The 14,318-nt window shown below is 51.8% G+C and overlaps 2 protein-coding genes across 3 annotated transcripts; both read right to left on the reverse strand.

The window, feature by feature from the left end:
- Positions 1-12: 12 nt before the first annotated feature.
- TMEM179B (transmembrane protein 179B) lies at positions 13-2,203 on the reverse strand. Its single transcript, XM_004383936.3, has 5 exons — positions 2,084-2,203; positions 1,014-1,201; positions 799-933; positions 539-617; positions 13-349 (listed from the first exon to the last, which is right to left on the reverse strand). The coding sequence occupies exons 1-5, from the start codon at positions 2,177-2,179 to the stop codon at positions 188-190; spliced, it is 660 nt and encodes a 219-aa protein (XP_004383993.1). The 5' UTR covers positions 2,180-2,203; the 3' UTR covers positions 13-187.
- Positions 2,204-2,268: 65 nt separating this feature from the next.
- On the reverse strand, positions 2,269-14,318 carry TAF6L (TATA-box binding protein associated factor 6 like). 2 transcript variants are annotated; one of them, XM_004383831.2, is made up of 11 exons: positions 14,254-14,318; positions 10,553-10,712; positions 9,999-10,085; positions 9,217-9,367; positions 9,038-9,088; positions 8,299-8,393; positions 6,503-6,577; positions 6,141-6,361; positions 5,635-5,767; positions 3,187-3,315; positions 2,269-3,057 (listed from the first exon to the last, which is right to left on the reverse strand). In XM_004383831.2, exons 2-11 carry the CDS (start codon positions 10,697-10,699, stop codon positions 2,281-2,283), a joined length of 1,866 nt encoding a protein of 621 aa, XP_004383888.1. In that variant the 5' UTR covers positions 10,700-10,712; positions 14,254-14,318; the 3' UTR covers positions 2,269-2,280. The 2 variants fall into 2 exon arrangements, with proteins under 2 accessions (XP_004383888.1, XP_023594014.1); XM_023738246.1 differs by lacking the exon at positions 14,254-14,318 and adding an exon at positions 11,845-12,493.

Genomic DNA, 14,318 nt, shown 5'->3' on the forward strand with positions numbered 1-14,318 from the left:
TCAGTACCAAGATGAAGGAAGAAAGTCATTTAATATTTTGGTACAAAAACAGCCACAGGACGAGAAGTGGCTGTCACCACGTTTCCCTTGTGGAAGGAAAACAGGCTTCCGGCATCAGTGGGGCTGCAAGGGGGCAGGAAGATTGCAGGCACTTGGGCAGGGCTGCAGGAAACAGTCTGGTTACTCTTCAGGAATGGGGACGGTGAGGCCCAAAGAGAGCATCTGTCTCAGAGCTCCACTCGGGGTCCCCCTTCTCCAGCGGCCGGTATGGGGTGGCTTCCAACTTCCACTGCATAACCTGGCCCACCAAGACCACACACCACAATACCAGATTCACCCACGAAGAGATCTGTGGGAGACAAGGGCAGGAGTGTGAGCACGTCAAATCCAGCCCCTCCCACCCCACGCCACTCTTCATGGCTGTTAGGCTCACAGCCTAACAGCTCCTTCTCAGCTGCTCACAGCACCCTTGGCTACAGACACTTATATCCAGTGTATCCCTCGATCTTCCTAGGCCTTTCATATCCCAGGGCCTCACTTCAGCATTATGTAGATTGGAGTAAAACTGCACGGCGGTTCCCGGGGGTGTCCATGAAATTTTCTGGGCTTCTGGGCAGCTGTGAGGTCAAAGACACAGTTGATGAGAAGGGGACTGGGGGGGGGGTATAAGCCCCAAGCATACCTGTGCCCAGGGCCCTTGGCAATGAGAACAATTGAAGGGGGATGAAAAGGGAAGTTATGGGACCCTTCTGCAGAGGATCGGTAGTGCTAGCCAGGCCCCCATCCCTCTCCTATTACCTAGATGTAATGTTCAAGGAGATGATGGAGTTGCAGAGAGAACGGGTGCCAAATCGAAGAATACACGCAGTCACTAGTACCAGGAAGATGGCTATAGCTGAAATGGCCAGTGCAATGCGGAGCCCTATCGGGCCTCTAAGGAGGGAGAGAGAGAGCCTTGTAGTTGAGATGGGACTCTTTCCACCTTAACCCCTGACCCCCAGTGGGGCAGTCACCTGTGGGAGTCTTCGATGCAGCTGCTGTAGACCCAGAAGAGCAAAAGCAGGAGGCAGTAAAGAGCCAGGAGGCCAGAGACCCCAGCCACAAAGTAGCACAGGGATGGGGCCGAAGGACGGGATAAGGCCAGCGAGGAGCCATTCAGGGCCGCCACACCATACAGGGGGCAGCGGCCACTGAAGGAGCCCTGTGGAAAGAAAATGCTGAGACCCGGATTTCAGGTCAGTGCCTCTGGATGCAGGCTCATGGCAGGTGGTAGGGATAACCTAGGCCAGAGCCACCTTAGGAAATTATTTGTGCGCTGTCAGTTCCTGGTTGTGAGTCAGGCAGATCGGCGTGGAGAGGGCATGCTGGGGAATCAAACCTGCAGTGACCAGAAGGATCAGGAGATAGGTAGTGATCATATAATACGAGCTTCAGAGAAACCTCAAAAGTTCTGGTCTCCCCTCTGTGCAAAAATGCTAGAGTAAACGCAGACCTTGTGTAGCCTTCAACAAGTAATTATTATCTGAGATGTTTTCTAATCTGTAAAACAGGCATTAACAGTGCCTACTTCAAAAACATCGAATGAGTCCATGCATAACAACATGTTTATTAACAAGACGGCCTGACAGGGCATTTTTTACATCGTTTTGTCATTTAACACACTGTTGCAATCATGTGACAGTCTGTTCATCTCTACTACACTGTGCGTCATTTCTCGCCACAGCTTAGCACAAATGGTTTCTGAGTTAACGAGTATTCGCAAGGCTGGGCCGACTTCTGGTCCAGAATCAGGGGAAGGTTATGCACCGGGAGCCACCAGACTCGACTGTGTCTGGAACTCTAAGACGCTCCTGAGAACTCATCCCTTTTTACAAGGAAACGACTTCGAAGTATAACCTGGCCGGGCGGGGCTGCAGAGCTCGATTAGCATCGCTGCATCTCCGCGGTAAACAACGGAGAAGCAGCGCGCCGGGCGCGGCCGACCCGGAAAGGACCAGAAAGCCGCACGAGACTCCGGCTCCGGGTTGGCCAGCCCCCCGCCTGTCCGTCCCAACCCAAGGCTGTCCCCGCCCCGCAGCCGCACCTGGGTCCGGGTCAGCGCCGCGGCCGCCACGGCCCCGCACAGGAAGCAGGCAACGAAGAGCGCGAGCTCGACGCGCTGCGGCCAGGGCAGCGCCATGGTGCCCTTGCCACCAGGAAGCGACGCCGCAGGAGTCAACCGTCCAAGCCCCGCCTCATCCGGCGCGGCGCGAGCGTGGAGACGTCACTTCCGGGCGCGCCTCACAGCGGTAGATAGAGCGAGTAGTCGGAGAGCGCCCAGCGGCGGGCCGGCCGGCCGGTGCGGCCGATCATAGGCAGCTTCTGCACGTAGCGGGAGGCCGGGCTGGGCCCGTGCGGCGCAGGGAAGGCCGTCTGGAATTGGCGCCCGCGGCAGCGCCTCCCCGCCTGCCTCCCGGCGATGATGAAGCGGAAGTGCGGGGCGCCGCGCGGGGCGAAGCGGCTCTTCTGGAAGACGTCGCGGGTGCCGGTGCCTGGGCCCTGCTGCCGAGGCGCCCCCCGCGCCCGGTGCACGCGCGGCAGCGGCCGGCTCTCGGCGGCGGCAGGCGCGGAGGCCGACGGGGGGCCGCCACCGGCGCCCCTGGGGCTGTCATCGCCCTGTGGGCTTACCATGGCGCTGGCGGTCAGCTGCGGCATCTTCCGCACCGAGTCCGTGGCGGCCGCTGGCTCCTTCTTGTCCCCCGGCGGCCGTGGGGCCGTGGGTGCAGGCTGGCCTGTCCCGAAGCGAGTGGACAAGCTATCACCAAAGAAGGCATAGAGCTCCCGGTAGATGTCCGCCAGGGTCACCGAAGGGGAGGGATCTTCCGGCCTCACGCTCCCTGGCGGCAGCAGGAGGCCAGACCCAAAGCCTGGCTCCGTACCACCCCCGGGGGGTGACTCCTGCAGGAGAAGGCTGTCCCAGGGCAGGTCGTCGGGGCGCCGGCATCCCCTGCCCCCTGGGCCGCCTCTACTGGACTCTGCAGCTTGGGCCTTCATCTTAAGCAGTCGCTCCACGGCCACCTGCAGGAACAGCCGGACTAGGATAGGCAAGAACTAGGAGGAACCTGGGCCCACCAAGTATTCCAGGGTAAGCCAGCTGAGCTGCTGAGTTCATGCAGGAAAGGGGTACAAGAAGGGGCTGGCACTCACCAGAATGGCACCGTAGACTTTGTGCCCATCTGCTTTGACTTGGGCATTAGACACTGAATAATCATCCAGCACAGCCTGCAAGTTTGTCCAGTAAGTGGACAGGTGTGGGTACAGGACTCGTTCTACAGCCTGGAAGGGAGAGAAGGAAAGCAGTAAGCCACCTCTTTTTTGCTTATTGCCTCTTTAGTACCCTTTCCCATGGAAAGACCTAAACCTTTTTTCTCCCTGATCCCAGACCAGGCTCAATCCTAAATTCCCTGATTCCATTGTCCATGCCTACTTGGCATGCTCAACCAACATTTATTTATTTGAAAGGTACTGTGTCCAAGAGAAGTCCCTGGGTGGCACAACCATTATGCACTTGTCTAGTAACTGAAAGTTGGTGGTTTGAGCCCATGCAGACATTCCCTGGAAGAAAGGCCTGGTGATCCACTTTCAAGAAATCAGCCATTGAAAGTCCTAGGGAGCACAGTTCTACTCTGCAACACAGAGTCAGAGTTGACTTCGTAACAACTGGGTGTTTTTTGTTTTTTGTTTTTGTGTGTCCAAGTCTTTGCTAAGCACTGGAAATAAAGTAGGGCACTAAGACACAATAAAATGACCTCATTATCACTGATGTACAGGCCAAGAGCTGAGAGGGCATAAGTAATGCCCATTGCTAACACAGTCTACAGTTTGCAGATCGCTACCCTATGCCAACAGTAGGCTTGTACTGCCCCCACTTAGATGTAAACTGGGACTCAGCTGAACCCATGTGGACCTGGATTCTGATTAGATAACTTTAAAATCCTGTGATTAACTTGGGGTAAAGCAATTAAGACTTTACAGACGAGGTCACTCATCCACAGCCCCTGAGGATTTGAAAATGTTGACAAAATTGATAAATTTCTAGAAAAATAAAATTTACTGCTGACTCAAGAAAAAATAAAACTAAATAATCGTATAACTATTAAAGATATTGAAACAGTAAAAAAAATCTAGCCACGAAGAAAACATGCCAAAATTACAAAGGTCTATAGATATTTAAGGAAAAAAAGCAGCTCAATCTTATAAAAAAAGGAGGCCAGTATAATCCTGATACAAAAACCAGACAAGGAAAGTACATGAGAGAAAACTTACTGATTGATTTTACTCCTGAATAGATAAATCTTTAAAAAAATTTTAGAAAGTCAGAGTATATAAAAAATACATTCCAATAGAAACCCCACTACTTTTTTAAAGAATGTACCAATAAACCAAGTTGAATTTATCCCACAAATGTAAAGATGGTTTACTATTTGAAAATCTCTCTACATATATATAATTGATCACATTATCAGATAAAAGCAGAAAAACCTTAGGATGATTTCAGAAGATGCAGAAAAACCATCAGATAAAAATTCAACATAAACTAATGATAAAACTAAGACTATAAAGTAATTTTCTTAATCTGCAGAAAGTATCTATCTGTAAACACACAAGTAAACATCATCCAAATGGGAAAGGTCATTAGTTATTTCTTTTAAAATCGGAAATGAGACAAGGATGTCCATTATATGTGAACAGACATTACTGGCCCTAGCAATAAGGTAAAAAAGAAAAGAGAAAATAAAGTTGTCAGTACTTGCATGTGATATGTCATCTATATTAAAAACCCAAAATAATTTGCATATAAATGATTAAAAATGAGAATAAAGTAGCTGGATATAAGATCAATACACAAAAATCAACTGCATTTCTATACAACAACAAGAAACATAACCATGAAAAGAAGACACCATTACAACTGCATTAGAGAACAGCAAGAATCTAGGAATAAATTTAACAAAGTACATGCAGTTTCTTTTCAGGGCAAATTATGAAAGCATCCTGAAATACAGTGAAGACCTAAAAAATGAAGAGAGGTGACATGTTCGTGGTCAAGAAGACTTAATATAATGACATCAATTCTCTCCAAAACTGAGGTAACAGAATTCCAACCAAAATCTTAACAGCAGCAAGTAGAATGTATTTCAGCTATGCAAGGATGGTTCAGAAGAAAAATCCATGAATATAACCTGTCATATTAACGGGAACTAGGGCACATAATCATTTGATCATCTCTATAGATGCTAAAAAGGTGTTTGACAAAATTCAACCTCTATACATGTTTAAAACACTCAATAAAAGAGGAATTGAGGGGACATTTCCTTAACATGATAAAATAGAATGGGCAGGAATTTACAAAACGGGAAATGCATGCAGGATTTCTGAAGTGATGAGACATTTACATACAGAAAGCCAGGCTATTACCGGGCCTGACCTAAGGCAAGAGCTCAATAAATGACAGCAGCAAGCATACACCATTTTTATAATAAAAGACACACAAATAATGAGTGATTTTTTTTAAGAAAAACCACACAAATACTACTTTTCTGACTATGAAAGAGAGCCCTTATGGTTCTGTCTGAAAAATGCCAGGCTCCTCACCTTCCAGCCCAGGGCGTGCAGCCCCACCACTGCCCCATAGTGAGAGCAGAGAGGTCGCACAGGGTCTGCCAGGACCTTCTGCAGGGAGAGCAGGATCTGCTGGTAGAGGCCACTTACAAGGTCCCCATGAGTCCTGTGGGAGCAGCATTCAGTCAGGGAGGGGAATGAGGCATGGCGCTGCCCAACTAGGCTCAGGTCATGGCACACAGGGAAAACAGCACTCATGGGGCACGCTGGGTGTGGATGAGGCTGCCTGCAGCCAGGACTAACTGGCCTGGAGGCTGAGGGCTACAGGACCAATACCGTGGCATATTTGTAATAATTGTAGAATCCCAGTGTGCCATGGCAGACCAGCTGGGAAGTTTTATGGGAAGAGACTAAATAAAGGGCTCCCTGTCCTCTCAACATATAGCCTCAAAACCAGAGGCTTCACCCCATCTCCCTACCCCCACCCACTGGCTCTATAGCAAGCCTGCCCCTTCTTCAGCTCTAGGCCCAGTGGCTACCAGAAGATGTGGCTGAGTAGGAGGGCCGCCCCGTCCCGCAGCGTCCAGTGGTCATTCAGGGGGTTGATGGAGGCAGCCAGTGGTTCCAGGACGCAGTACAGGACACTGCCTACCAGGGAGCGGACGTAGGGCCCCAGGCAGAGATGTGGATTCCGAACCAGGCTCCGTGCCACCTGAAGCAGCCGGTGCAGCTGTTCCAGGTCATGGCTTACAGATTTCACCTGTTGGGAGAAGAGACTACCTCAGAGGACATGAGGGTGCAGACAGGAGCCATTCCAACAGCACCTGCCATGGGCCCTGCACACTGCTCGACTATTTCTGCTCCATAAAACCATCTCCCCTGCCCCAGCCTGGTCACTTACCCCACTGACCACATAAACAAAATAGGGCAGAAGCGCTGCGATCTTGGAGTTCGTCTGCAGATCCTGGAGAGCAATCTGTAAAGGAAGGGTTGGACTGCACTGAGACCACCAGCCCCAAGCAGGAACTGACGTCTTGGGGGAGGACAGTTGAGCACTTAAATGTATTCAAATTTTACATGTTCATACTCTTTGATCCAGAAATTCTATGTCTGTAAATTTGTCCTACAGAAAGCCACTCACACACCCCCACACATAGTGCTGTCTATAATAAGAAAACATTGACTACAACCTAAATGCCCAATATATTTTTAATTGAGAAAGGCAAGGTTTAAAACCAGACGTTTAATATAATACCACTTTGGTTTATACTATTTATACTTTATAAATAGAAAAAAAGTGGGTGAGTGGTTCTATAGGAGACTTTCTAGTTTATTTTTATAATATACAGTGTATGTTTCTATAATAAGAAGCTCCAGCGGTACAAGCTGTTTGCAGTCAGCTGTTAAACTAGAGGTTGGTGGTTGGAACCCGCCCAGCGGCTCCACGGAAGAAAGGACTGATGATCTGCTTCCGTAAAGATTACAGCCAAGAAAACCCTATGGAGCAGTTCTACTCTGTAACACATGGGGTTGCCATGAGTCAGGGGCTGAATCAATGGCAGCTAACAACAACAACTTCTATAAGAAGCCCATACTAGTGTTACTTTCCGGAGCCCTGGTGGCGCAGTGGTTAAGAGCTCAGCTGCCAACCAAAAAGGTCAGCAGTTTGAATCCACCAGCTGCTCCTTGGAAACCCTGTGGAGCAGTTCTCCTCTGTCCTGTAGGGTCACTATGAGTCGGAGTCGATGCGATGGCATCAGGTTTGGTTTGGTTTATAGTGTTACTTTCATAAGCAGAAAAAACATATTCGAGTAAATAAATGAGTAAAACCATCTCAGGTCTGAATCTCCACCATCTGTGCCCTCCAGACTCCTCTGGATAAAGATTCCAAGCCTAGCAGCCGTGAAAGCAGACCACAGGCTGGTGAGGACGCTCCCAAGTCCAGGCCTGGCCCCACATCCAGCCTTCTGTTCCCACACTGTGCCTGGGGAACAGGAGCCAAGTTTCAAAGACAGGAAGGTACAGTTGCAACAGTAGTACTTTTGCAAGGGAAATGACAGCAGCAGCAGCAGCAGCCAGATGTGTGAAGATGTGGAGGATATAAAAGTCTCAACCAGAGGCGCCACATGATCGGGCAAACCACCAAATGAGCCCTCACCTGACTTTGGGCAGAAGGGCACTTAGCAGGAGGACTGCCCAGCAGGCCCTGCTGGAGCCCCAGAGGCCAGAAGATAAAGCAGCAGGGGCTGGTCTGAGGCCCAGAGACTAAAAGCCAATGAGCAGGTGTCTCAGAGCAGGCCAGGGCAGGGTGCTGGTCTCCTGGCCCGCTCTACTTCCTCTTCTCTCCCTCCCAAGTCCAGGCAAACAGGTTGCAACGTGTATGCCCCACACTTGACCCCAGATCAATGGAAACCCCAGACAGTGGGCTCCAGACCGAAGGCGAAGGGGCCCTGATCACCTGAGCCCCCTACAGGGCCCTGCTGAGCAGCCCACTCCCCAAGGAACAAGGGTTCCTGCTGGAGCATGAAGGGGAGTTGGGACTGGCAGGAGGGCACCTCAGAGCACCACGTCCACCCTGAGAGTAGCTTCCGCCCACATCAGTCAGTCCCATCTGGAGAAGACAGGAAATGAGCATCTTCCAGAATTCATGGGATGTGAAAGTTGGACTCTTTGCCCCAAGCCCAGCCACTCGCTCGCCTTCATCAGCTGCGGGTCATCCCCCAGCACGGCCCGAGTCACTTGCTGATAGTACTTGAGAAGGTCATCAGTTAGCGAAGACACAGCGCTCGGCACTGCAGAAGTGAGGGTAGGAAGTGGTCAGGGGAGGAGAGCCAGGCCTCTCCCTGCCTCCCCAGCCTGCCCCACCCCGCCCCCGCATCCCCACATACACCCACAGGGAGCCCATTCAGACAGGACTCCTGACTCAGTCACTTGGAGCAGCCTGCTCAGCCCTCCATAGGCAGGCTCTACACCCCGCCTCGGCCAGGCAAGCTCCTGCTCAGTCCCTGAGCCCCGAGGTCACAAGCCCCAGGCCCTGGGAAGCTCAGCTCAGCATATGCGGGAAGTGAGACAGCTCCCCTCAGAAACCCCAGCTTGTTGCCCAGACTGCTGTCCTGGCCTCCAGCACCCTGCACCATGATTGGTTATGGATCTGGGCTACCTTCTCCCACTCTGAGCCCACTGGGCAGGGATAGCGCCTGCTCAGAAGTTGGTGCAGGGAAAACCCCTTACTCATTGCCACATCTTTCTCCTGTGGAGTGGCTGGTGGATTCGAACCACCGACCTTTCAGTTAGCAGCCGAGCGCTTAACCACTGTGCCACCAGGGCTCCTCCGGTACAAGGCAGGCATCAGTAAATGCCTGTCAGATGCAGACCCAGAAGCTTAGCGGCACCACCCTCGGCTCCTGAGGGACAGCATCCCCACATTGCCTCTTACCTGATCCCTGAGGTGCCAGGTTCCCTTTGCCATCCAGGTAGGAGACGTGAACTAAACCAGAGCAGAGAAATGGCTCAGTCTGTGGTTTTGCCCCGTGTAGCACCACCTACCCCTCCAAGCCTTGTTCCACCCCCTCCACCAGCCAGCCCACCACCACCCCCTGCAGCCCCAGCAGCCACCTCTCACAGCCGTCTCAGCACAGCCTTTGGGGATGTTGGTGGCCAGGGCCAGCTCCACCAGGTTCACCTCGCGGTCTTCAGGAAAGTAGAGCTCCCCCTCCCTGGTGGGGCGCAGGGGCAGGGCCTCCTGGGATCCATAACCACAAACGGCCTGAGGAGAGAGAATGGAGGGCAGCCTGAATCTTGGGAGGGAACAAGCACCTGGATGGTGCTCTTCTGGCCAGGGTAGGGGGCCCATGTCTGAGCAAAGTTCAGAGGTCCCAGGGGTGGGGGCTCAGGGCCATTGCTGGGAATCTGGCTGGCATATACAGACTTACTGGGTCTCGGGGTAGGACATGGTCTCTCCTAACATATCTGTAGGGTTCTGTCCTACACCCCCACCCTCACCGTGCTGCTGGTCTGCCTCATTTACACTCACTCACTCTGAAAACTCTCTCCTCTCTTCCCAACATGACCTTCTCTCAACTCCCTGACCCAGAACAGCCACACCTACATTCTAACATCCACACTTTTGTTCAGGTTCCTTGCTTACCCAGAATGCCCTCACTTCTTCCTCTCTGCTTAGTTTAACCCTGACCACCCTTCAAGGCCCAGCTCAAGTCCCACCTCTTCCAAGAAGCCTTCCCTAACTTCCTAACCCCATGACCTCCTCGCCTTCTTTTCTGAATACACAGCCCTTGTGGGCCGGGCTCAGCACCTGGCACCTGTCCTGCTGCTGCCATGAGTGTCCTTGGTGGGTGTGTCTGGTCCTCACGTCCTGCTGCATCGCCAGCCCCACTCACCTCCACGTTGCTCCATCGGAGGGCCCTGTTGAAATCCTCTACAGTCAGCTTCCGCCGTTTGGTGTGCTTCATGAATTGAGAGCTATTCTGGGAGGAGAGGAACAGAGGGCAGAGTTAAGGGACAGGGAGGAGGGGGACTAGGACCCTGAAATGAAGAGAGGCGGCCTGGGGAGTAGGCAAAGAGGATACCAGACCAGCGATGAGAAAGAGTGGATTCCAGCTCTGCTCTTGTACAAACAACACCCCTGGTGTTCCGTGCCCTCTCTGAGCCTCAGTTTCTCATCTGTAGAACGTGAGTAGGAACCTGCTCTGCCTGCCAGCGGGGCTGTTGTGAGGAGCACTGACAAGATGCCCAGCCGGCACCGTCTTCTGGAAGCCCAATTGGCTAGAAGAGCTCTGTGGAGGGCAGGGACTGACTCTGGCTTGCTCACCGCCTACTCCTTCAAAGCACAGAGTAGGTGCCCAGCAAATACTTGAAGAAATTGCGTGGGAGCTGGTTAGCAAAGGGAAAAAACACTGAGACTTGGGGGTCTCTGGGGCTGGGGGTGCTGTACCTGTGTGGCCTCTCTGAGGCGGTAGCATACATCCTCTGCAAGCAAGGCGGCCACCTCGTCACTCAGCTCCAGGCCCGTGCTCTCTGCCATGAGCCGGATCGACTCCCGAGGGATCTCCACAAACCGCCGCTCTTCTCGCTCCGACATGGCCCCAAGGGAGCTGGGAAGGGAGAAGGAAAGTATGAAAAGCTGCCCCAATTCCCCCTGGAGCCCAGGAGCATGACTCAAGACCCTCTGACCCAGTCTTGCTGTTCTTGCTCCAGAATTCCCAAACGAGAAAACTGAGGCTCAGAGAAAAAGGCGGACTGGCCGGCAGGCAGGCAACAGTGGTCCTAGAGAAAGTGCCTCGCTCAGGGTTCACAGAGCTGGGTCTCAGATCCTGCCAGACCACTTACTAAGTGCATCTAGCCAAGTCAGTCATCAGTTTGAGCCCTGGTGTCCTAAGTTGTAAAACAGGGGCACTAAGTGCTGCCCCCCAAACCCCAACTTACAGGGTTGCTATGAAAACAAGATGTTGCACGAGAAAGTCAGGGACGAGAACACTGCACAAATGCAAGATGTTACCATCATTAAATATCAACAAAAACTCCCTTCTTCTTCCTTCGGATTCCTGCTACAACCAATATCAACTAAGTCTCGATGAAAACACTTTTATCCTGACAGTCCCCTGCTCAAAAACCTTCAATACTTCCCCAGTGCCCATAAAAACAAAGTCCAAACTCCCTGGTCCAGCATTCTGCATTTGACCCCAAATCCCACAGCTGCTCAACCTGACCCTTCCTCCCAGTAAGACCACCCTGCTGTCCTCTGGCCATGCTCTACCCAGGCTGGTCTCCCAGCCTATTCTAAGCCCTCTCCTCCCCCTCTTTGTCAAGACAACTTCCATCTCTCTTTTTGGGTCTCCCTGTCCCCTGTGCTATCTGGGGCTGTCGGCTTGCAGTAGTTGGGTGTTGTGCCCATGTGTCTGGTCTTCCCAGTTTGCCTGCAGGCCTGAAAGCAGAGATCCACTCATCTGTCCGCAGAATATGGCAGAGTCAGAACCCACCAATAACAGCAGCCAATGACTGACTCCAACAATGCATGCCACACCTTAGAAGGTAGGCCCATGGGTAGTAAGGCTACATTCCACAGTGACCCACCCAAGGTGCTACCCCCACTATTCCACTGGCACTGCTCACTGGGGTCACTAATGACCTCCAGGTCACCCAATCCAACGGGCACCCTGCTTGACTTCTCTCCAGCATTCCTCCCAATGGTCCCCATCACCTTTGGAATAAAGAACAAATCTGTACCGTGGCTCCCAAGGCCTGCATGGGCTGCCGACTGCTCCTGCAACACGTCTCACCACTTTCTCTCGTGTGTCTACGTTCATGCCAGTAGCCTCCTTTCGTTTCCTCAGGACCACTGTGCATTCCATCTCCTCTGCTTGGAACAGTCTCCTCCGCATCCTCCACCCCCAATCCCTTTGTCTAGTGAACTCCTGCCCACTCCTTCAGACCTCAGTTCAAACATCACTTTCTCAGGGAAGTCATCCCAGACCCCCGCTCTCCCTGTATTCGCTTTCAGAGCAGTTACCCAAGTCTGCAATGATATATTTGCATAACTTTTGATTAACACCTACCTCCCCACTAGACTGTAAGCTCCATGTGGGCACGGGCTTTGTATTTGCTCACCTTTGCATCTCAAGCGTCCAGCACAGTGTCAGTGCATAATACGCCCTCAATCAACATGTGCTACAAGAACACCTAAACAACAGCTATTTTCTTGAGCCTCTACTACGCCTGAGGCACTAAGATAAATACTTTATACAGATTACCTCATTCTATCCTAACCATGCGGTAGGTACTATGTCCATTTAGGAAAGAGTTCTGACAGCAAAGTGGTTAAGCACTTGGCTGCTAACCAAAAGGTCAGTGGTTTGAACCCATCAGCCATTCCACAGGAGAAAGATGTGGCAGTCTGCTTCTGTAAAGATTTATTGCTGTTGTCGTTAGGCGCCATTGAGTCAGCTCCGACTCACAGCAACCCTACGTACAACAGAACAAAACACTGCCCGGTCTTGTGCCATCCTCACAATCAGTGCTATGTTTGAGCCCATTGTTGTAGCCACTGTGTCAATCCATCTCGTTGAGGGTCTTCCTCTTTTTCGCTGACCCTCTAATTTACCAAGCATGATGTCCTTCTCCAGAGACTGGTCCCTCCCGATAACATGTCCAAAGTACGTGAGATGAAGTCTCGCCATTCTCACTTCTGAGCATTCTGGCTGTACTTCTTCCAAGACGTATTTGTCTGTTCTTCTGGCAATCCATGGTGTATTCAATATTCATTAACACATAATTCAAATGCACCAATTCTTCTTCAGTCTTGCTTATTCATTGGTCCAGTTTTCACATGCATATGAGGAGATCAAAATTACCATGCTGGGGTCAGGTGCACCTTAGTCTTCAAAGTGACATCTTTGCTTCCTAACACTTTAAAGAGAACTGGAGCAGATCTGCCCAATGCAATATGTCTTTTGATTTCTTGACTGCTGCTTCCATGGGCGCACAAAGATTATAGCCTTGTAAACTCTATGGGGCAGTTCTACTCCGTCCTATGTGGCTGCTATGAGTCAGAATGGACTTGATGGCAACGGGTTTTATGTTCATTTCAAAAGGAGCCCTGGTGGCACAATGGTTAAGTGCTCGGCTGCTAACTGAAAGGTAGGCAGTTTGAGTCCACCCAGAGACACCTTGGAAGAAAGACCTCGTGATCTACTTCTGAAAAATCAACCACTGAAAACCCTGTGGAGCACAGTTCTCCTCTGACACACACTGGGTCACCATGAGTCGGAATCCGAGTCGAATGGTCTCCATAGGCAACTGTTTTTTTTCTTTTTTCCTTTTTTAAATGTTCATTTCACAACCAAGGAAATCAAAGCTTAAAAAGGTTAAATGACTTGTCCAAGATTATCTGATGAGCGCTGAGTAAGTGGGGAGCAAGGGCTCAAACCCTTGTTCCTAATCATCACACTATACCCTATCAGGAGCGGCTGGCAGTGTGAGGAACAAGGCCTGGATCTGCAGTCTTGGCGTTGGAGACCCACCACTCGGTGACCCTGGACCGCCAATGGACACTGGTTTCCCCATCTGTAAAATGGGAGCGTTAAATCCTGCCCCCGCCAAAGCCGCGTCGGAAGTTACGCACCCACATAAAAACCAAACGAAACTCACTGCCCTCCAGTCGATTCCGACTCAGAACGACCCTACAGGACAAAGTAGAACAGCTCCATAGGGTTTCCAAGGCTGTGATCTTTACGAAGCAGACTGCCACATCTTTCTCCCGTGGAGTGGCTGGTGGGTTTGAACTGCCAATCGTTAGGTTAGCTGACGAGTGCTTAACTACTGCGCCACCAGGGCTCCTTCCTGTCCACATTACGAGACGGGCTCTGACCAAGCCTCCAGCTCTCCGCAGGCTCGGCCACTAGCCACACTAGCGAGGAGGCGTGGGAACTGACGTCGACCGACCTCGCTCATCCCAGACCTAGAGGGGGTGGGGTGGGGTGGGGTGGGGTGGGGTACAGGAGGAGGGTCAGGGGTCACCAAGGCTTTGTTACATGGTGGGCGAAGGGGGCGGGCCCCCGGCGGAGCGTCTCAAAGGCCGGTGAGTGCCCATCCCGCGGCTGATGGGGAGTCCCTGGGCCAGGCGGAGGGCTTCCTCACCTGAGGCTCCGGCGCGGCGAAGGCGGCTACAAGACAGCGGCGACTCACTCCCCCCGGTTCTCCAC

Source organism: Trichechus manatus, unplaced genomic scaffold, assembly GCF_000243295.1.
Source record: "Trichechus manatus latirostris isolate Lorelei unplaced genomic scaffold, TriManLat1.0 scaffold00113, whole genome shotgun sequence".
Taxonomy (NCBI): domain Eukaryota; kingdom Metazoa; phylum Chordata; class Mammalia; order Sirenia; family Trichechidae; genus Trichechus; species Trichechus manatus.